The following is a 22,399-nucleotide window of genomic DNA, read 5'->3' as shown; positions in this document are numbered from 1 at the left end:
CATGCTACTACTACTGCTAACTGCTACGCTGTTCTAATGTCTCCGCCGTGAGATGTTGTCACTTCTCCCTCCTCTTGCCCGGTTCATCAATGAAGGTCAGTCGGTAGCTGTTGTGGTTTTTTTTGCTGAGTCCTATTTACCTTTTTTCGGGTAAATGGGTTGACAACAGGGTAGGCCGTGGCTAGGTAGCCTAGCCAGGTATGTTACCTTGTGTTCCGGCGGGGTCTATGGAACGGTGTCCCCATCTGGGGCGATGCGTGAGCTCGGCGGTGTAGCAGTAGAGCTATATTACTGCAGGATGGGACTTAACGGCGGGTTATGGCTCAGCTGGCTAGTTCCTATCCACATTGGCGTCGGGTAGTGGGGCTATGGGTCCAGCCGACATGGTAAACATGTCTGTGCGCAGGCGGTTGTTGATCTGGGTCCCACATCGCCTCACGCTAGGCTGTAGTAGTATAGGGGCAGGGCCGCCTGGGAGAAATGTGAGGCCCTGTACGAATTTAAACGCGAGGCCCCCCACCCCCTGAGGCGGCCCTGTGTAGTGGGCTATTGTTTCGTTCTGTCACTCTGCTATGAGAAGGTCTGTCTTGCTACAGTTTTCTCTCCTCTCAACCATTCATACTGACGGTCAATTGGTATACTGGGGGAGTAGTGCGGGGGGGGCTTTGTTTACCTTTTTTGGTAAATGGGCTAAGCTAGGGCTGGTGTGCTGTTGTGAATATTTTGAATGAAGGCGGGACTAGTTCGCTCTGGTCCGCCTCCCCTTAACGTTGTGTGTATGGGTTTGCTCATCCTACAGTATTTTGTGGTTTAGTTCTTTTATTCATTTAACCCTTTCATGGTGCACACCACAGTGGAGGTTGCTGTTTGCAACCACCACTGGTGCTCCGTGTTAACATCAGTCCTTTGTTTTTGACATAATGAAACAGTGCCCCGCCCGGCCGACGCCATGGGTGGGTCGGCCTGGCGAGTGGCTGGTGGGCTGTTAAAGCTTGTACCGCCACGGAATGGAATTGGCAACGATTAGAACTGTGTTCGAATTGCTGTTTTTTCTATTAAAAAAATGGTGTCTGGTGGCGGGGCCTTGAGGGCCAGCCGACGTCGACACATCGCGCGAGGTTGTTGACGTTATTAGCTTTGACCCAGCCGCAAGCTATAACCGCTCAGGGTTCCCCTCTCCGCAGGGGATTTTGGTCTTCTGCTGGAGCGCGGGCGGTATTGTCCTAGGCCCTACACCGCCTCACACAGCGCAGCCAGAAGAAGAGAGAGCACGGCCTCGTCAGCGGCGATGACGAGGCCCTCGACAGGCGGCCATGTTTTCGCCCGCCGGAGGTATCCTGGGCGTTGATTCGACAGGTGTCCACAAGGCCGACAGCCTTGGCGGCCGAGGGATCGGCCATGTAGGATGGGTTCGGCTTGAACAAACAAGCCGTCACCGTCCTGCCGCGAGCAGCCCGCTCTCCGATCACTCCCTTCCCCAACACCAGCGGAAAAAGTGGGCTCTGATTGTGTCCTTTGGTCTGCGGGCCGCGTGCCTTCGTTGATGTGCGGGCGGCCCCCCTTTCGCTTCTCATGGGGACAGGGGCTGACACCCAGTTGATGGCTGAGCCTGGGTCTGTCCGTGAGAATGTTGTGCTGTCAAGCGGCTCCCACACCTTGAGCTGTGTTGGTTGAGCCTGGTGTTACGTCTGTCAACTTAAGTGTTGTCAGCAGGGGGGCTCGAAACCTTTTGAGGCACACAGTGCGGGCTTCCCCGGCCTCGCCTTCGCCAGGCCAGGTATCATGTTGGTGCCTCCCACTCCTGAAATATTGGCAAGTGGTCGCAGGCACACGTGATTTGGGGTGGTAGTAATATCACTGCAGGGCTACGGTGTGTAGGAACCCATGGGGGCCTTACACCTTGCATGTCCGGCTGCAGAACAACTCCTCAGCATGTTCTGGAGGGGTGTTCAGTGGGGGGGCTTTTTTCATCGGAAGCCCCCCGTATCAGACCGGCCCTTTCTGTCGGGGTTCCCCCTTGGGTGCGATTGCCTCGTGGGTGGTGTCAGGGTCAGATGTTCCGACACGGAACGCGCTGCTCGCACGGTTCCAGGGTTGGCTACGCACAGCGGGGGGACCGGGCCAACTATCAACAGTTCCTGGCGGACATGCGCCACGTGACGGCGGGTGCGTTGGGAGTGTCGTCACATATGACTACGGCAGTACCATATGTCGAGGTGGATGGAGAGAACGCTGAGGCGGGGACTTGTGTTTACACAACCCCACCCGTTTTCAGGTTTGGTACAGACCCTATTGTCAGGGTCTCCAGCAGTGACAGCTCTGGTCAACGAGATCCAATCTCTGTGGACGAAGCAAGCCATCGTCGTGGCGTTCTCCTCCCGGTGTTCTCTGCCTGAGAAGTCGGGAGGGAGGGGTGTAAGACCCAGGCTGGACCTGTCCCATGGGAAGGTTCAGCATTTTTTGGATCGTCTCCTACCTGTTGAACACTGTCAGGTGGGGGTCTGGTTCTCCTCCATAGACCTGTAGGATGCGTATGCGCATCTCCGATCTTCCATCCTAGGGCTTACCTACGCTTCCTTTGCAGGGTTAGCGTATGAGTACCAGAGGCTGCCGTTCGGTTTTCTCTGGCTCCCCGCATCTTCACCAAGTGCGTGGAGGCCGCACTGGGGCCTCTGCGTCGTCAGGGGTTACGGAGTGTTCTGCCCTAATGACGTTCTGGTCCTTCGCGGTCAAGGTGGATCGTCAGGTCTCGTACCAGGCAGGTCTCTACCAGCCTGGAGTTGCTGTAGACTGGATGTAGAGTACTCCTCTTCCCAGTCAACGGTTGGAGGGCTGTGGGCATCCATCTCAGAGCGTGTTGTCAACACGCTCGGGAGGTTCCGTCCTAGGACGGTTACGGCGCTGTCTCACGTCGCGTTTTCACCGACGCCTCCCTCGCTGGTGACGCGTCGGGCCAACGCAGTAGGGGGCAGCTGGCAAACCATGCTGCCCGGTCTGCGCTACGTTCAATGTGTTGGTGTTGAAAGCGGTCCTTCTGGTCCACAAATGGTGTTGATCAGGACGGACGATACGACGTCAGTGTCGTGTATCGACAGACAGGGAGGAGTACGCTCCCCCTGTCTGCACCAGGCGGCGGGCGGCTGGCTATGGGCATCCTCCATCTGCGCGGCCTGAGGGCTCCCCACATCCCCGGCAGGGAGAATGTGGGTGCAGGTGTACTGTCACGGGGCGGTCCTCATCCTGACGGGTGAGGATTACGTCTGGACATGGCCAGGCAGGTCTGGGACCGATGCCGTGCCGCCAGGGATTCTTCCCCATACATCTGTTAGGTCAGTTGTTGGGACGGGTACGTTGAGGGGCGCAGGTTCTTGATCCTGATGGTGTTACCATCTGGAATGCGCATGCTCCCTCCACTGTCGCGCTTACGCAGGCAGATGACGTATGTTCCAAGTGTGGTGTAAGGCGGGGGGCCGGGACTCAGTCTCCTGCCCCCTGGATGCTGTCCTTAGTTACCTCCAGTCTCTCCTTGATAGACTGTCGGCTTCGACGGTGAGGGTATATGCAGTAGCTATATCCTCCTATCATGAGGGGTTTGAGGGGATGTCTTGTTCAGCCACCCTCTTGTGAAGCGTTTCCTGCTTGGCGCTCGACGCGTTAAGCCGGTGCAGCGCTCCTTGGCTCCGACTTGGGATCTTCAATTGGTCCTCGGTCGGTTGTCCTTGGCCCCGTTTGAGCCACTCGAGCAGGCGCCGTTGGGACAGCTGTCCTTCAAGACCGCGTTCCTACTGGCTGTCACTTCCGCTAAACACGTAGGTGAGCTCTGTGCTCTCTCGGCACGTCCAGAGTGCCTGTCTTTTCGGACCGATTGTGGTGCCACTCTGCGACCTAATCCTGCTTTCGTGCCTAAGAATATCCGGAGTTCCTTCCGCTCCCGGGATATTGTGGTTCAGGCGTTTCGTCCTCCTCCTCACACTAGTGAGTTAGATGCGGGCCTTCACCTGTCATGTCCAGTCCGTGCTTTGGGGATTTACCTCAGCCGTACTCAGGACTTCAGGGTTACCGACCAGCTTTTTGTCTGTTACGGTGGGGCTCGTGCTGGTAAGGCACTGTCGAAGCAGCGCCTGTCCCATTGGTTGTGCGAGGGCATTACCCTCTGCTACACGTTGGCTGGGCAGGATCCCCCTGGGGGCGTCAGGGCGCACTCCACTCGTGGGGTGGCTGCTTCTGCCGCTCTCCTGGGTGGGGCCTCGGTGGAGGACATCTGTGCTGCAGCTTCATGGTCCTCCCCGGGTCCCTTTGTAAGGTTTTACCTCATGGACATGACCGGGGGTTCTGTCTCCCATGCGGTTCTGGGGTCTGTGGCCTTTCCTGCTTCCCGTCCTTGGTCGGGTAGCAGGAGTGTATGGGTATGGGCCACAGTGTGTTGAGTCACACGTGGTTCCGCCTGTACGGTGTGTTCAAGGGGTTCTGGTTCCCTCTTGTTCGCATTCAGGTGGAGTTGACTGCGCCCCCCCTTCATTAGGAAGGATGGGGTGACAGGGCTCCCCGCACCCCTTGATGTGGGCTTACGGGTCCTCAGGGGGTACATCTGTTGGGTCTCGCGTCCGCTCTTCCCCATATCTCATAAGGCTCAGAGCGGGACGCGATAAGCAAATACGATATATAACGTATCTGCGCGGCCCTGAGTTCCCTCTTGAGGGATTTTTTCCTGGAACGGGATTTGGCGAGGAAGGGTGTTTGGTGACCAGAGTCATGGTTATATGGGCTACGCCTCCATAGGGGCGGGGCCCCATACAGGTGTGGGTGCATGTAGTTGTTCGTTGGGGATACAGTAGGTATCATAGGAGATAAGGGGTATCTCATAAGGCTCAGAGCGGGACACTCAGCCAATACTAATATAACTAGGTTATCTACATAACCTATCGTTGTCAGTAGTTGTAAAGGATATCAGCTAGCTAGCCTAGTCCACAAACAAGCAATGAAACTAGTTTGCTACAATTTAGTTAATTTGAGTGTTTCAAAAATATCCACAGTAACTGTGACAATTTATTAATCACTTGCTAGTACAGTTATATTAATCTCCCATAGCAACCGATCACACTGGTTTCATGAACTTTACATTTGAAAGCGTCCTGTATTATGATACTAACTTGACATCTCCTGTCAAGGGGCCAGGCCCCCTCACCATACTGAGAGTTGGCTGTGCTCAGAGAGGGTGCACTATAACAGTTCTAACTAATCAAATGATACATCTGAAGCTGAAAAACGGCAGTCCTGACATTCAAATTCACAATACGCTTTTTCTTTTTCATCATTACACTGGTTCTATAAAGTTGTATGTAGTATTGGGAGAGTCAGAGTCAAAATCTTGAGGCATATTTTCATATCCTATGATATAACATAGAATAAGCCTAACAATTAAATGTATAGTAAATATGTTTTTAAAAGAATTGCAAGCTCTGTAATTATACACAAATCCCTGTTGTGTGCATAGAACACTTCTGTCCTCAAAGTATTCAGTAACTGCAGTATTCTGATCAATGTAGTGTAAAAAGAGTTGGATATTTCCTTTGAAATGTAGTGGAGTAAAACTAGAAAGTTCTCTAAAATGGAAATACTCAAGTAAAGCACAAGTACATCAAAAGTGTACTTTAGTAGAGTACTTAATTAAAAGTACTTAGCGGAGTCATGTTTTAGTGGAGCCTTTGAAGTGAAGAACTTATTTAGAATGATAGCATGTTACATAATCCTAAAGGTTTAATCTCTCACTCATCTCTCATCATTCTCTCCAGGGCGTTTCAGGGAATGCCGGGACTCCAGGTCAGAAGGGAGAGGTTGGCTACTCTGGGCCCTACGTAAGTAACTCACATTCTTCCATTTGTTTACAGGCTGTGGAAATCTCATATAAATCACATAATGCCTTCATAGCACTTAACGTTGTGGGAGTTAACGACTTCAGAGTTTACTGCAGTAACCGGGGTGGGCTGTTTCTGGAGCTACGGCTGCCATGTACATTGTGTTTATAAGTCAAACGTATAGTCTTATAGTATATAAGTCAAAGTTATTTAACACAAATAATGCTGTTATGAAAACTATGTGAGAACTTAAAAGTGCTTCATCATCCACAAGTCCTCTTCCAGCTATGTCCAGCTGTTGTACACAAGTGTTTGTGTTCCCACAGGGTCAGAAAGGGCCGCGAGGACCTGGGGTTGTGGTATGTAGTTAATTTATCAACCTCTGCACAGTTGTTTTCGATCTAGTGTCCCACGCTCTGGGATGTGTCGTAAACATCTTTTAAACATCTTTTCCATTCATCTCTTTGTCCTCAGCAATGTGACCTGGTCAAGAAGATTAGAGATAACTGTCGTAAGTATTCGATTAGATTCGATTTGTATATTAGTGTATTAGTACAATGCGATGATAACCACCAACAATGACAAAACAATCATGTCTATGAGAAAATGTTTTGTCCAAAACGAAGTTTGTCCAAAAAAAGTCCCTAACCTCATTTTATTTCCTTTCGTTTCTTCCCAGCTTGCTGCTATGGTAAGTAAAGGAAAATAATACAGAGAGTTTGTCGTAGGAATTAGCATTTAACATTGATTACAGAGTAAACCAACCTTGTTCTCCATCAGGTCAGCAGGAATGCCCTCTCTACCCCACTGAGCTAGCCTTTGCTTTGGATGCTTCCGATGGAGTCGGCCGCCCAGCCTTCAACAACATGCGCGAGACAGTCCTCCGACTGGTCCGCGACATCACCATCTCCGAGAGTAACTGCCCACGGGGAGCACGTGTTGCCCTGACTCTCTACAACAACGAAGTCACCACAGAGATCCGGTTCGCAGATGCCCTGAAGAAACGAGCCCTGGTGCAGCACATCGAGGGACTGCAGGCCCTGCAGACCCGGAAGCAGCGTAGCCTTGAGACGGCCATGAACTTCCTGGCCCAGAACACCTTCAAGAGGGTGCGCAGTGGTTTCCTCATGAGGAAGGTGGCCATCTTCTTTGTCAATGGACCAGTGAAGGAAACTAGGCCCATCAGTGCTGCAGCCCTCCGTCTCTACGATGCCGGAATCGCCTCTGTGTTTTTGGTCACCCGTGAGGATAAGGCACTCACCAGAGCGCTACAGGTAAAGAAAAAGTGCTTGATTGCAAACAGGGCCGCCTGGGAGAAATGCGAGGCCCTGTGCGAGATTTAACGCGAGCCCCCCCCCCCCCCCGCCCCCCCCCCCCCAAAAGTTAAAAAAAAAAAAAAAAAAAATTATATATATATATATATATATATATATATATTTTTTTTTTTTTTTTTATATACAGTCAACATATTCTTAAATAATAGCGCTGCCCGAGGCGGGGCATGATACAGTCAACATATAGCAAAAGAGAGAGCGAGAGAGAGCTCCCGTTCTACAGTCAATATACAGTGTACAGAGAGAGAGAGAGAGAGAGAGAGAGAGAGAGACACATTGGAAAGAAATTGAAATGCTATTTGGCCCTAAACAGAGAGTACACAGTGGCAGAATACCTGAGCACTGTGACTGAAGATCCTTGAGCACAGCCTAGCCATCGAGAAAGGCCGCCATAGGCAGACTGTGTGTGTTAGAAAGAGAGAGAGAGAGAGAGAACATGTGTGTTTGTCATGTGTGTGTGTTAGAGAGAGACTATAGCATGTATGAGAGATTCAAAAGGACAAAGATCAACAATCCAACAAGAAGAGCGTCTATACCAGAGAAACCAAAGCAGCAAGGAGCCAATGGCCGACATCAGCTAAATAGGCTAGCCAGGTACTGTGACACCAGGCCACGTGACACACAGCTTTGGCCAACGGCCCAACGCTACCCAAGCTACACAAACGACCATTCACACACAGCACATGTCGTATCTCCAAATGTTGTGAAGTAGCATATGTTTTGCCTGGAAAAAAACATCGTTATTAACAAAACATTCGGGAGGGGAAGGAAGGAAGAGTGGGGTAATGTCATGACATTTTACCTGCACGAGGAACACAGGTCTCCACGTTGACGAAAGGCCTCTCGCTGTCGGGACAAAGCTATGGCCAGAGCCTTGTCATGGTGCAGGCCCGACTACATCTTCTGTCAAAGATGATGTCGTAGTCAGAGTGCCAGGGCCTGCTATTCTCAAGGCTAACTGATAGCATCAAACGAACGTTCCCAGCTGACGCTAAACAGCTAACTGGCTAACAGTTAGCTCAATCAGGCACCTGGCTGCATGTAGTAGCCGCATAGCTTGCTTCTGCGTTAGCTAACAGCTAACAAGCTATGCGGCTACTGTCTACATACAGCCAGGTGCTCTCAGCAGGCACACACAGTTAGCTACTAGTAGTACTATATATTAGCTAGTCGACCAGTTTGGCTCCAGAAAGAGAGAAAGATAGATAGGTCAGGACAGGTCCACGGCGGGTATTTAATCATAGGTTGACTCACATAACGCAGTATCAATGAATGCGGCGCGGCCGGTGCCAATGGTGAAGTTGGAAGGAGACTTGGCCCACGGTGTAATTCTTCTTCTTCTTCTTCTTCGAGTACTTTCCGGCAGACTGGACACCTTTCGGCATATTGCTGCCTAACAGATTTATCTGCTCACAAGTTCTCTTCTCCTTCTTTTGAAAAGACATCCACTCGCCTCGCTCCTCTGAATAGCGCTGAATTATCTACCTTGTGTGTCTTCTTCTTCTATTTGGTATTACGGCGGTCGGCGGACGGGCCGGAAACACTATCCTAAAATCTGTAGAGCAGCAAATCCGCAGAAACCGGAAAACTGCAGTCTGCAGAGCCAGGAAGTCAGACACATTCTACAAACGTGTCTAATGTGAAATATATAAGCATATAAGCAAAACTAGATTTTAGGTCTGTGATGAAAAAGGACCTCGCGGGAAGGGGGGCCTCGCAAAAAAATAAAAAAAAAATAAAAAATAATAATAAAAAATAATAAAAAAAATAAATAAAAAATATTTTTTTTTTATTTTTTTTATTTTTTTTTTTTGCGAGGCCCCCCTTCCCGCGAGGCCCTGTGCGACCGCACTGCTCGCACACCCCCTGAGGCGGCCCTGATTGCAAAGTAGGCCTACAGTTGTTTAGGTGAACGGAACTAAAAAACGATGTATTTCAAAGCAATGTTTTGGGCTTTAAAAATGCTGACAAAGTGTGACATCATATTTTCATTGACTATACTCTCTGTCTACCAGATCAACAATACAGCGCTGGCTCAGGTGATTGTCCTGCCCAATGCTGGAAATGCACAGTACAACTCAGTCATCCAAAAGGTTATGAGCTGCCACGTGTGCCTGGGTAAGAGCTTTACTCATATCCTGCTGGAAATTACTTCATACCAACGCTGCCAAACCAAAGCATGGCTGTTTGACCCTTTGTGACGATTAACTGTTCTACAGTAACTCTCCCTAAGAGTACGATGGCACACACATTGACTTGAGCAGGCTGCATGATCATAGTACTTCTATTGTTCCCTAATTGGAAGCACATTGCCTCCTACTGTAGCCGTGACATGCATGCAAACTGAAAATAGCTTTCCAAATAGATCCTGCGAGACAAAGTTTTAATCATGACAAGGCAAACCTCTGAGTTAATTTCAAGTTCAAGTTTTGTTTTATTTGTCACATAATAAGGTACACACACGTACATTACAGTGAAATGCTTGGTTCTGTATGACCCTCCTGGAATTGTGCTTCATACAGTAAAACAAAGTAAAAGAATAAAGACCAAACACTACACAAAATAAATACAATATACAAAACTAAAGTACAAAATGCAAATCAAAATGCAAAACATTTCTGTGTTCTCGCCCTCAGACTCCTGCGCCCCAGACTCAATGTGTGACTACGTGCCTCCTCAGTCGAGCCGTGACAGGAGGTCTTTCACCACCGACGTGGACATCGACATGGCCTTCATCATGGACAGCTCAGAGTCCACTTACCCCACCGAATTCACAGAGATGAAGCGTTATGTCTCACACATTGTCGAACAGCTGGAGGTGTCCTCCGACCCCACATCGTCCATCCACCACGCCAGAGTGGCCGTGGTCCAGCAGGCACCCTACGAGTTCCTCCGTAATAACAGTGGTTCTGCCATCCAGGTGGACATTGGCCTGACGGAGCACAGCTCAAGCCAGGCTATTGTCAACTTCCTGCTGGAGAAGACACCACAGCTAGAGGGCGGCCGGGCACTGGTAGCGGCTATTGAGCAGACAGTGGAGCAGGTGTTCGAGAAGGTGTCACACCAGCGGGACCGCAAGGTACTGATGCTGTTTGTGACTGGCAGCGTAGAGGAGGACGAGGAGAAGCTGGTGCGTGTGGCCACTGAGGTCAAGTGCAAAGGCTACTTCCTGGTCATCCTGGGTGTCGGCATGAGACTGACAGCTGGAGACGCCCGCGTCTTGTCACGTATGGCCAGTGAGCCGTCGGACGTCTTCTTCAAGAGGCTGGAGAGCACCTCACACTTTTACGACAAGCACATCCAAAACTTTGCCCAACTGCTGCCAAAGTACATCAGCAGTGAGTGTAACAGAGTTGTCCTACTCCATACCATACCTGCCAGGGTTGGAGTCAATTCAAACTCAAAGGCCAAAAGTTTTTCAATATTTAAATGAAAGACAATCTCCTTCCTGAATTGATTGGGCTGAACGTGAATTGACCCCAACCCCGATACCTGCCTCTGTGAATAAAATAAATAAAATGTAATGCACCTTATTAACTACTGTTAACCACTGTGGACACATTTTAGAGAATGCTTTTATGGCATCCTAGTTTTTCAAGGTCTCTGTGAGTAAGACAGTTGTTCTATACTACTTGTGTTTGCAGTTGAAAATGCCTTCTACATGTCCCCTGAAGTCTCGAAAAACTGCACATGGTACCAGAGTGACCAGCCATCGAAAAACCCCTTTAGGTCGTCTCACGCTCAAGAGTAAGTGTTTTGAGTAGGTCTCATCATTCCCTGGTATCTTGAGGAAAATTTGTATTTAACCAATTATCTTTGTATTATCTTCCTTTCACAGGAAACACCAAAAGCACCATGAAAATCACCAAGCAGCCCACCCAAGAAAGCACAAAGGTAACATTCCGAATGAAAGATCCCATGAAATGAAAATACCTCTTTTGCTGCACCTAGTTCTCATGTACTTTCACCAAAATTCACAAAACATAATTTCCTTTTTATTCATCTAAAGAAATTCTCTTCCTGGAAAAAGTACTGTAAAGTGTACTAAAAGGGCAAACACCATAGAAGAATGTCCAAGACAATTAGATTTTGATCCACGCCCTCCAATGCGTCAATCAAACATCAATCAAATTTACCTCTGTCCCTCTCCAAAGTAGGGCTGCTCGATTATGGCAAAAATCATAATAATGATAATTTTGATTGATATTGAAATCACAATTATTAATTTATTTTTATTTATGTTATTTTTTTTAAACCGATACCGATAATTTTCGATATTACATTTGAATGCCAATATCGGCCAATAATAGCGGTAGGCCGATAATATCGGACATCCCTAGCTGAAAGTGAAACTATTGTTTGTTGTTTGGGGTGGCGGGGGGCAGCACCATTGTGAAGGAAGGGTGCGCTGCATTTACAACACGAGACAAAATGAGAGCAACACAGCATGTGGCACAATAATCATTTTATCTCGATGTTTTCATGCTCGCAGGAAGCCAAAATTGTAATTGAAATTGCCCAGCCACGCCCCAAAGGTCTGTTGCATTAGGAAATACATCACATGACGGAAGTTTGTGATGATGTTTGGCCTAAAGGTTGCTTCAGATTCAGATGTTTCAGATTCTACCTTTTAACACTTTGGATGCCCAACCCGAGTTTTCTCGGGTTTACCCCCCGCGGGTTGAATGCCCATAGCGAGAATATTCGTTTTTTCTCGTTTTTTTATTTTATTAGCGATCTGAATTCATATTTCATCAACCGAGTCTACCGTTGGTAAATCAGCCACTCCAGGCGCTCAGATGTGAAAAAAGCGGCCCCTATCGTCTCCCAGATGGTAATTCACCCCTTTGGATTGGACTCAATGAAAAGGCATGAGAAAAAAAGACCCGGACTCCACATTTTACTTCTCAGGCATGTGACCGGAGTCGATCAGCTTCATTCTGGACCCTCAGAGCAGCAGGATTTATGTGTTGTACAGTATACGCAGTGGATCAATAAAAAGAACGATTTTCGGAATGGCGATCAGGAATTGGAATAATCCATTTGGATACCATCTGATCTCAGGTAAGGAATCTATTTTACCAGTATTAGGATAATCAGACCCATTTTCACGGAGATATAAGCTTTTAATTTTTTTTGTGATATGTCTGTTTGACTCTAAGAGCGATCAGGAACTGAGAGAATCGATTTTCAGCGTGCGACACTAGCGTGCACACGTACACATATACTATCGATAATCTAGCGTTTATTTGAAAACGATTCATAAATAGCCCAACAAATGACAACGTTCTAGAATATTACAGTACGCGGCGATTATCATGGAATCCTCTTTTTTTCCGTGAAAACGAGGGGTTTTCTAAATGCTATGAAACGGAAATGAACCGATAAAAAAACAATCTGCTTCGACAATGTTGACTGGAAATAGGTCATTGATACATAGCCATAATTTAAAACATAGATTAGGCGATATTAATGCTAACATTGAAGTGGATGTGGGCATTCAAGCACTAAATGGGCGCCCCCTGCTGGGCATTCAAAGTGTTAAATGCCAACTCAAAGTGATATGTGTGTGCGACAGCGGAGAAACAAAATCGATAAAAAAATGTATATATCTTGAAGTAATCTTTTATAGCATGCTTTGCTTAAAGTTGACTGTGGAAACAGCTACCCCTGGAGATCCGATCTGCCCCCTCGCTGGAGACATTTAAGGCCCATCTAAAAACCCACTTTTACTCCCTAGCCATAAACCATGATTTTCTCACACACTCCCATGCAATTTTATCCTGCCCCCTACCCCTTGTATCTCTTCTTGTGTACTTTGTGCTTCCCTATCCGTGTGTTGGCCTACTGTTGTCCTATTCTCTGAATGTACTGTATTGTCCTGCTGTGCCTTTTTGTATTTTATATTATTTTGCTTTGATTGTACAGCACTTTGGTTGGCTCTTGAGTTCTTAACACATTCGGGGCCATTGGGATTAGACTATGAGGCCCGCTTGAGGCCAGCTTTTCATTACAGGTTTTCACTGTGCATGAGGTTGTTTGTAGAGCTAAATCTATATTTTATATTATTGCTATGTGTCCATTGTCATTGTCAATTGACAGTATAAACCTTCCCTTCAATATGCCATAAAGAAAGAATTTTTTCATCAATACGTTCCCGTTTTATAGCGTCGTGAATATGAACTATATACCACAATGGTCTGGGGTAATTCCTGCAAAGCTAGTTATAGGGCGCTAAGCTAATAACGTTAAATCGATTGGCGTTTCGGCCCTACACAAGCTAGAGTTAAAAATCGAAATGCATATGTTCCACCATGAATGCATGAAAGGGGGGGGGGGGGGAGTCATTTCTGATTATTGATTACCAATAACGGCATTCGTTATTGCAACATCATACCCTGACCGGGTGGATGGCTATGAGAACAAGGCCCGATATCAAATTGTTCTTACTGTACCTGTGGCCGGTTGGATTAATTTGATCGCCATCTGGTAGATCGATATGTCCATTGGCTGATGCTATATTCCTTTACTGCATACTGAATTCGGCGTTGCAAGAAGTATTCCAGGCGATCTGGTGAAGCTATAGCTTTAGGCTAACAGCAAAGCTAACCTGGAGCGAAAAAAAAGTGACACCCGGTCTGCAAAAGGGGAAACTGCATTATCGAGACAGCGCCAATACCAGGATCTGGCCGGTACTGCACTTTCGGAGTCCCGATATGCCTTTTCCAGCCAAAATACAGCTCCGTGACATTGAGTAGGATATTAAAATGGAATAAAAGCAAACCCGAGTTTACCACGTATATACACGTGGTTGGCCAGGAATGTGTTAAACGTGCTTTATAAATAAATGACTTGACTTGACTGTATCTTTATTTGTTATGCGTTGACCTCTCGTGCCTTGTATCAATACCACTCTACTTGAACCCCCCCAGAAGCAGAGGAGCTACATGCAGCTAACATCAGCTCCAATAGCCTGAAGCTGCACTGGTCCAGCCCAGACTCCAAGCTCCTGACCTACTTTGAGGTGGTAGTGACCCAGTTGCGTGATCACACCATGGTGCTGAGGACCAATGTGACGCGAACAGAGCTCTCTGTAGACAACCTGGAGAGCGAGCAGGCATATCACGCCGTGGTCACAGCCTACACTGCCAAGGGTCATATTGTCTCCACCCATAAGGGCATCGTCAGAACCAGTATGTCCCTTGATTCCTTTATGAACGGTTTCATTGGAATGATTGATTGTGTTGCTAGGAAACAGCTAAGACTGCAGTTGATTTCCTGTTGAAGTGTTACAGCAAATCAATTGTAGCCTGTTATAGAATGCTGGTTTATGTTTTTATTGTCAAGTTATATGCAATATGCATATATTGTGCATATATGTCTTTCGTGCTTTCATCACATCTTTTCCATATAGAGGTATTATTTGACATAAAATTTATTTGCGTCCAGCTATGGATGGATTGAGTGAATTCAGGAATATCATCACACTGAAAGGTAACATTATCAGTATCAGCTCTTTAATAACCACGTCTTTTACTTTGACAGAAGCAGCAGAGCGCAAGCTCCACCCCCGAGTTCAAAGTATTACAGCCACTACACCATTGGACCAACCAGAGATTGGTGAGTGACTGTGTGTGCGTGTTCACGCGCTTGCTTGTGTGATCTCAGGATGATTCCCCATGTTAACCCTGAGTCTGTGTGCCTGTAATGAATAGAAATAGCGAATAAAATAAATAACGATGAAAACCCGGCACTGAACGGTTGGCGAGATAACCCAACTATCCTTGGGTCTGGCGCTGATTGAGTTAAAGCCCAACCTCTAGGTTAAACCCTACTGATCAATTATGGGTAGTTTACATCATTGGTATATAATTTCATTATTTATTTATTTCCATTTGACACCGGAAATGCCACTCTGAAAGAGTTAAAAAGGTCCACGCACGAATAACATGCACGCGCGAATCAAAAAAGCTTATCAAAACGCCGACGTCACAACAGGTGTGGCTTGCATATTAATGAGCCGAATCTAATGTTGCTTTTACACTAAAATAAAGTACTCAGTTTGTCTCCGTGTGGGGAGGCGGGGCTGCTGGTGATCAGCATGAGAGCTCCAGAAATGACACGTGAAAAACTGCAGACCACTGATTGGTCAGAAGAGAGACGCGTGACGTCACTGTTTGGGGAGTCTGAACGAAAACAGAATGTCCGCGCCGCCATCTTTAATGTCTCGCGTAGGATATCTTTTGTACGTTTGCAGCAAGAAACGAGTGCAATAAAAAAGGATACAGTCACTGTGTATTCTGCCTCATTTATTGATGAAACAAAACCGACATCAACACAATTTGCCACCGAGCGGAGAGTTTAGTCTGACAAAAAGATCGCTGATTAGTTACGCTTGTTGTTGGGGGTTAGGGACGTAACGTTAGTTAGCCTAATGCTAACGTTAGCAGATAGACACGAGAGGCTATCTGTGTAGAATAGACACAATGAGGTAACGTTAGCGTTAGCATAATAGACACAACGAGAGTCTGGTTAATGTTGTTATTGATTGATTGAATGAAAACTGTGTTTTACTCTGGCTTGCCAAGCTCATCATAGCCCCTTTCGTGACTGATGCACCGAGTGAAGCTTGTGGACTCGACAACAGCGGCGGCCGCAGGGCGCCGGAGCCCGCAGCGCTAGTTAGCTCATAGCTATCGTGTAACACTAGCCTTTGCGGGCTCGGGCGCCCTGCGGCTGCCGCCGCCGTCGCGTCCATGGGCCCCCCGGCAGGGCACCCGTGGGGTCGGGTCGGGGTGTACAGAGAGGAGAGAACCATTTTGGGTCGGCCGTTCATGCCGGCCAGCGAGCCGGATGTCGGGATATGTTGTTAGCACAATAGCTACCAAGCTAAGCTATGTTATCTACTAACGTTATAAACACAATGTGTACAACGACACAATGATTTACATTATTACAAATATGGTAACGTGGTTAGCTTTAGAGATGGATGGATGGCTATAATCACGGAGCAATAGTGAGGTGAAACAGATACATTTCCATTCGGCTAGTAGTAGCAAGCATATATCTATGGTAGCAAGGCTCTCTGCCTGCCACTAGCTGTGTGACTCTCAGCGCCCCCTGGTGATACCCCTGGTGACCAATACCTGTTGTGACGACATTACACGTGCACGTTATAAACCATTGATTAAAATATGCAAGTGCATGTTGATTGTGTTGGGCAGACAAAATGTTTTGATAAAAACGCTAAAACTGGGTCAATTTCAATACTTTTTTTTACAATTCTTCATTAAAGTCACTGTTGGCCTAGTCCACATTGTTTATTGAACAAAAATACAACGTGGAGGTTGACCTTTAAGGACACGTCAGTATTTTCTAGACCCCTCTTTTGATCTAGTTTTTCATCTCATTCCTATTTAATGGAACCCTGACCCCAAATTAGAACAAGATTTGATAAAATGCTCAATGGAGGAAATTATAAAAAGAAATCACCAGTATTTTCGTTTAACCTTTGGAAGGCTGTCCCTTGGTTTCTCTCCCCACACGTTGCCTGGCTCTTTGTTTCTAATGATCTCCAGAGAGTTGTGCTAGCTTTTCATTGGCAGCAGTTGCGCCAATAAAAGCCAATACAAATGATTCAGCGTTGCTCCTCAAAGAAAAGAAGGAACACTTTCACAGTAATGCACAGTGATTTTAACGTAACAACCGCAGAAAATGTGCTTTTAATTAATGGAGAGCTTGCCAGAAAACATCAGGCATAGAGAAAAACGTACTCCACCAAATTACCGTTTACATTCACAAGGCTCTTATCCAAACTATTATTGCTCCTTTTAATCTTTCCATCAAAAGATCGAACTGGATGTTTGTTTTCAAACGGTTTGGCAGCAATCTTGCAGTATCGTCGAGCTGTTCTGGAGTGACAATCTCTTGTTTTGGTGGGAAATAAATCCATTGATGAGGATTTACAGTTCACATGTGGGGCCTTTGGACTGGAGAGAGGTCACGCTGCTGCTCCTTTAAGAACCACAAGGTGCAGAATAACTAAGACATGAGATCATCGCCTTTAACAGCAACATCAGGGACTTGTTGAAGAGGGCTGCTTCCTGACCTGCTATGCTATTAATCAGAAGTGATTATAAGACTAGTATTAACACGGGTGTATTGATCTAAGAAAAATCTGTCAATGTGGCACATTGATACAGTACCTCAATGTGACCAAGAACATGTTTTTATAGTGTTAGTAAGAGTAAGTAAGTAAGATATTCCTTTACTGATCCCCTTGGGGAAATGCAGGCATCATAGCAGCATGGGGGAGGGGGGTACAGGTAGTAAAAAGCAGTGTAAACAATATAAAAAATCAAGGTGAGGGTATGTATGCCCTCTCAGTTATATTTGCCCTACAATAAATAGTTACAATATACAGTATAATCTAATCCAATAATCTATATATAGTCTGAAAAAGACGAAATGCTAAAAGCTAAATATACAATATATAGTTATATAATCCAATCATCTAAATCGAATCTAACACGTATAATCTAAAAATGCTAAAATGCTAAATGCTAAATATATGGTCTGATGAAGTATAAAGTATTCAGTATTCAGCACAAGAGATTTGAAGGACCTTGTGGTTGTGTGTGTATGATGTATGTAGGCTATGTGTGTGTGTGTGTGTGGGGGGGGGGGGGGGGGGCAGAAACCATACAGCTTTGAATGATCCTAAATCACTAAAATAACTAACATTAACAGTGGATTGACGTTAGGCGTAATCAGTCTGATTGCATAATGTCTTCACTCCCTTTTTAATATCTATAGTTCACCTTGAGTAATCTTCTGTGCTTTACTTTCGTTCTTTTGCTCTACTTCCAATCAACTACTGTATGCCTCACAATAATACTGGAACGAACCTGAAGCCTCTGTAGTGTGTTATGCTGTATCCTGAATGCCATTTGCTTTGCCCTGTAATGGATCTCATGGTGATTAGCACTGGGCAATGTTTGAATCCCGATATCCTTTTGAACACCTAAGCCTCTATTATGATTGTAATCCTTACAGGCACCTTTTTTAACAGCTCTCAATAACTCTATTCTTTTTTTTAAAGATTTAATCTTCACTCAACATATTCTTTGTATGTCTTCCGTCACTCCCTTTGTTTTTTGCATGTTTTAGCTAACGAACTTGCAGACCCATGCTCTCTTGACTATGACCGAGGAATGGAGTGCAAAGACTTTCAGGCTAAGTGGTTCTTTGACAAAAAGAACGGGATCTGTGCTCAGTTCTGGTATGGAGGTTGTGGAGGCAATGGCAATAGGTTCGAGACTGAGACCCTCTGCTTGAAACACTGCATGAGGTCAGGTAAGTGGTCATTGTTGCCAGGCTCTCTAAGGTTATTGGTTCCTCCTCTGGTGTGATGAGAGCATAATATGCTATTAGTAAATACTGTATTTACTGTACATGTAGATTCAATTAATTATGTCACATTCTGTTGTAGTAAATGTTACTGGCAGCTGTGCTGTTATTCGTTGTAGAAGCAGATGAAATGTCACTTCCAAAATCCCTAGCTCAAGGTTCAACTTAGAGTATTAACAATTAACAAAATAATGTTTGACAGCCTATCTTGCCACCTGCATACAAAAACACAAGGCAGTACTTCTATGAGAAATGTCATACCATGGTGTAAGACCTGTGACATTTCACTGACACACAGATCCCGATCATCCAATACAGAGGAATGTATAGTAGAAAATATTGCAACTCTGTGAAAGTGCACCTGTTCATTTAGACAGATATTCAGCTTACCTTTTTTTTTTGAAGATCGACCTTATTTTGGGAACGTGCAGTTCTTGAGCAGCTGGAGAAGACCGTGGTAATGTTTGCTAAGAGTTTACTTTTTTTTTATGTTTCTACAGTGCTAGAGCCACAGCAAAAGGTGGAGCAGGTTGATCAAATTGAGATCCTTCCAGTTCTTGGTGAGTTATTCTATACCCAGCTGTTGATGAGAATACTGCCATATGTCTAGATGTACTTGTGGTTTCTCAACCTACTTTGTTACACTGTCATCCCTTTCAACTACCCCTGTTGAATGTACAGTATGATCAACTGCATGTACTATGTACACTAGGCAAATGTGTTACTTGGGGTTCAGCAGCCTCGGCATGAAAAAGGAAGCACTTCCTCTCTAGTGGAGAGGTCTCTCAAGTCCCATTTTCAAACAAGCGAGACTGCCTCCTCAAACATAATTTGAATTGGACCTCTTGCCCAGATCTATGGACCTGACATGAAATCTCTTAACGGTTGGCTTTGAAAAACGAGAAACGTGTTTTTGGCAGCCAATGAGTTAAAGGTCCTAACATAATTCCTATGAGTCTCTGGAACACATCTGTAAGTTTTTTTTCAATCAAATGAATTGTTTCGCAATCTGGTAAAGCATAATGTCACTGTGCTTCTACAAAGCAGGGCCTGCAGGGGTTAGCATCCACCTCAACTAAGCTAAGCTAAAGCTAACGTTACCCCTGCCCGTGTCTTTGCTACAATAAGGGGCGAGTAAATAGCATCAAACTCACAAGTCAACAAAATATAGATGCAGAAGAAAACATTGCAATGACATAGGATGAATTGTTATCCAATGCAAGCAATTGATGAATGAATGAATGAATGAATGAATGAATGAATGAATGAATGAATGAATGAATGAATGAATGAATGAATGAATGAATGAATGAATGAATGAATGAATGAATGAATGAATGAAAACTTTATTTAACAGATTGCAGAATGGGTACAATACAGTACGGCTCAATACACACAATTCTTAAGGGGATGCAGACCAGAGAAAGACGTTTGTCTTGTTTACATCAGGGTCCCCCATTTTCAATTCATAGTGACATTTATGACATACACAACATACATGACATCATGACATTTATGACATAGGGACATACATGACATACAGGTATAAAGTACTGTTACATTTGTGACTAGGGATGCTCGATATTGGCTTTTTTACCGATACCGATATACCGATATTGTCCAACTCTTAATTTCCGATACCAATATCAACCAATACCGATATATGCAGGGTCCCCCCCCCCCCCAAAAAACTTTATAATTCCAGGTCATTAACATTACATATCTCTTGTCGTGTAATTAACACAACATTATGCATACTTTGACAATAAATAAAATAATAATTTGTTCTTACTTGCTTGCCTGGGTAAATAAAGGTTAAATAAATCTAAAAAAAAAAAAAAATGAAAACCGATACCGATATTTTCCGATATCACATTTTTATGCCAATATCGGCCGATAATAACGGTAGGCCGATAATATCGGACATCCCTATTTGTGACATATACGATATACATTATACAGTACTGTTACCCAGAGATCCTAACAGAAAATATATATATATGATGGGGAGGAGACTGTCTATTAGGAGAGGGTGTGGTTTGGACATTTACCGTGGCCAGTTTCGAATTGCAGCCTCCCGTAGGTGCTCTTTAAGAGCGGTTTTGAATGTGATGATAGTATTCCTCCAAGTCTACAAAGATGCTGAGTGAATGTAGTGTTATCAGAAATGCGAACGTTAGATACTCTATAGTCTATACTATTGGCTGTGTCAAACTGCAGTTGCATTTGTACTAAATGGTTGATTGTGGATGGTGACTACAACAGTAGGGACTGGGATATGCAAATGAGCTTAACAGTGATTGGTCAGACTTTAGACCTTTTCTAACTTGACAACATAAACGTTCTGAATAGGCCCCTTTCCTTTTGTTAATACAGCTGCTGACAGAAAATAAACAAGGGCCAAAGCTGTTCCCCTAGCAATGGAGTAGCAAAAGAATAAAACAGTGTAAAACAATGCAATTTATATTAGGGAACCTTTAACATAACAGGCTATACCACTGTTGCATAATTCAATTTCCTCAGCTTGTGTTCACTTTGTAAAACAATAAGTGCCTTTATGTTCAGCTGCAACCCCCTCCAGATATTCCAAATGAATGATGGAAAAAGTTAAAAGCCAAGCCTGGAAAAAGCAGAAAAGTCATACTTTTCTCATCCCCTGCCAAGTTATAAGCACTGAGCAAGAATGAAAGGCCTGTTTCCTGGTTCATTGTTTTTTTGGCAGTAGACTATAGCCTGCAAACTAGCTTGATTCGCAAGAACACTGTACATCGGCGTACATTCATAGTTAGCTCATACAATATGCACTTTAAACAATCCATATTTTAAATATTATGTATCAAGTTGGAAGAGGAGGAATAGTTTTGTATTCACAATATAGGCTACCCATGTACATGTTACAGTTTTACTTATAAGTGATTGAAATGTCCCATGACTTCACATGATGAAATAATTCCATTGTAAATTGTAACCAAATGAATTTATATATTCTGAAGACAGACAAATTCTAAAATGCTACATATTATTGATATAAATACATCACCTATGCAAGTTAGCCATTACAGCCTCCAGTTAAAATGATCGTGTCACTTTCACTTATCGCCCTACTTTGTCATGTTCTGTATAGCGGCCTCTACAGCAGTGGATATATGCCAGCTTCCCAAAGAGGAGGGCGCCTGTGCCAAGTTTGTCCTCAAGTGGCACTATGACACCCTCAGCAAGAGCTGCACCCGCTTCTGGTATGGAGGCTGTGGCGGCAACCAGAATCGCTTTAACACGCACGAGGAGTGCCAGGAGGCCTGTGGAAAACCAGGTACTGTATAGGACTCTTCTTTCTCAGCTCTTTAGACATTTTATGCAGCTATCGTCAATGTACAAGTGACTGCCTGGGGGGGGGGGGCATCTGAGTAAATTAAGGATACAAATTATATTGAAAATATGGTTGTCGTGGCAATTATGGTGCATTTTCCCAGCAGTGTATAGGTTCACTTAGACCTTTAGTCTTTAGTTAAACACCGAAATGCAAAGCCATTTTCTTTTTTCGACAGTTGCCCTGTTGGATTGAATTGCAGCCAGGAGAGCTTCAGCCAACTCTAGGACTCAGAAAAACGTACCATAACTTGCTCATACTTGGTCTATTTGACAAGGTTTTTGTTGGAACCAATCGGTATGATGCCAGATAGAAAAATAGGATTTGGGTTGAAAATAAGTGGAATTGTCCTTTGTGCAAACCTTGCCAACAAGACGTTAACTGACGTTGAGACAGCCCACTTTACAACTAGCTCACTAAATAAAATCTAGACA

The 22,399-nt window shown here is 45.2% G+C and overlaps 1 protein-coding gene across 1 annotated transcript in view; it reads left to right on the top strand.

Moving 5' to 3' along the window:
* Window positions 1-22,399, top strand: part of col6a3 (collagen, type VI, alpha 3) — a 169,557-nt gene that overhangs the window by 145,836 nt on the left and 1,322 nt on the right. Inside the window, exons 32-45 of the mRNA XM_084310880.1 lie at window positions 5,793-5,855; window positions 6,182-6,214; window positions 6,330-6,366; window positions 6,535-6,546; window positions 6,636-7,129; window positions 9,205-9,307; window positions 9,826-10,527; window positions 10,834-10,936; window positions 11,028-11,083; window positions 14,122-14,382; window positions 14,735-14,809; window positions 18,359-18,544; window positions 19,099-19,158; window positions 21,723-21,908. Coding sequence (XP_084167006.1) covers window positions 5,793-5,855; window positions 6,182-6,214; window positions 6,330-6,366; window positions 6,535-6,546; window positions 6,636-7,129; window positions 9,205-9,307; window positions 9,826-10,527; window positions 10,834-10,936; window positions 11,028-11,083; window positions 14,122-14,382; window positions 14,735-14,809; window positions 18,359-18,544; window positions 19,099-19,158; window positions 21,723-21,908 — 2,371 coding nt within the window. The remainder of the gene's footprint in view (window positions 1-5,792; window positions 5,856-6,181; window positions 6,215-6,329; window positions 6,367-6,534; window positions 6,547-6,635; window positions 7,130-9,204; window positions 9,308-9,825; window positions 10,528-10,833; window positions 10,937-11,027; window positions 11,084-14,121; window positions 14,383-14,734; window positions 14,810-18,358; window positions 18,545-19,098; window positions 19,159-21,722; window positions 21,909-22,399) is intronic.

Source organism: Notolepis coatsorum, assembly GCF_963971535.1.
Source record: "Notolepis coatsorum genome assembly, chromosome: 3".
Lineage (NCBI taxonomy): Eukaryota > Metazoa > Chordata > Actinopteri > Aulopiformes > Paralepididae > Notolepis > Notolepis coatsorum.
Note: the sequence above shows the minus strand (reverse complement) of the source record. Positions and strands in the feature narration are given on the sequence as shown.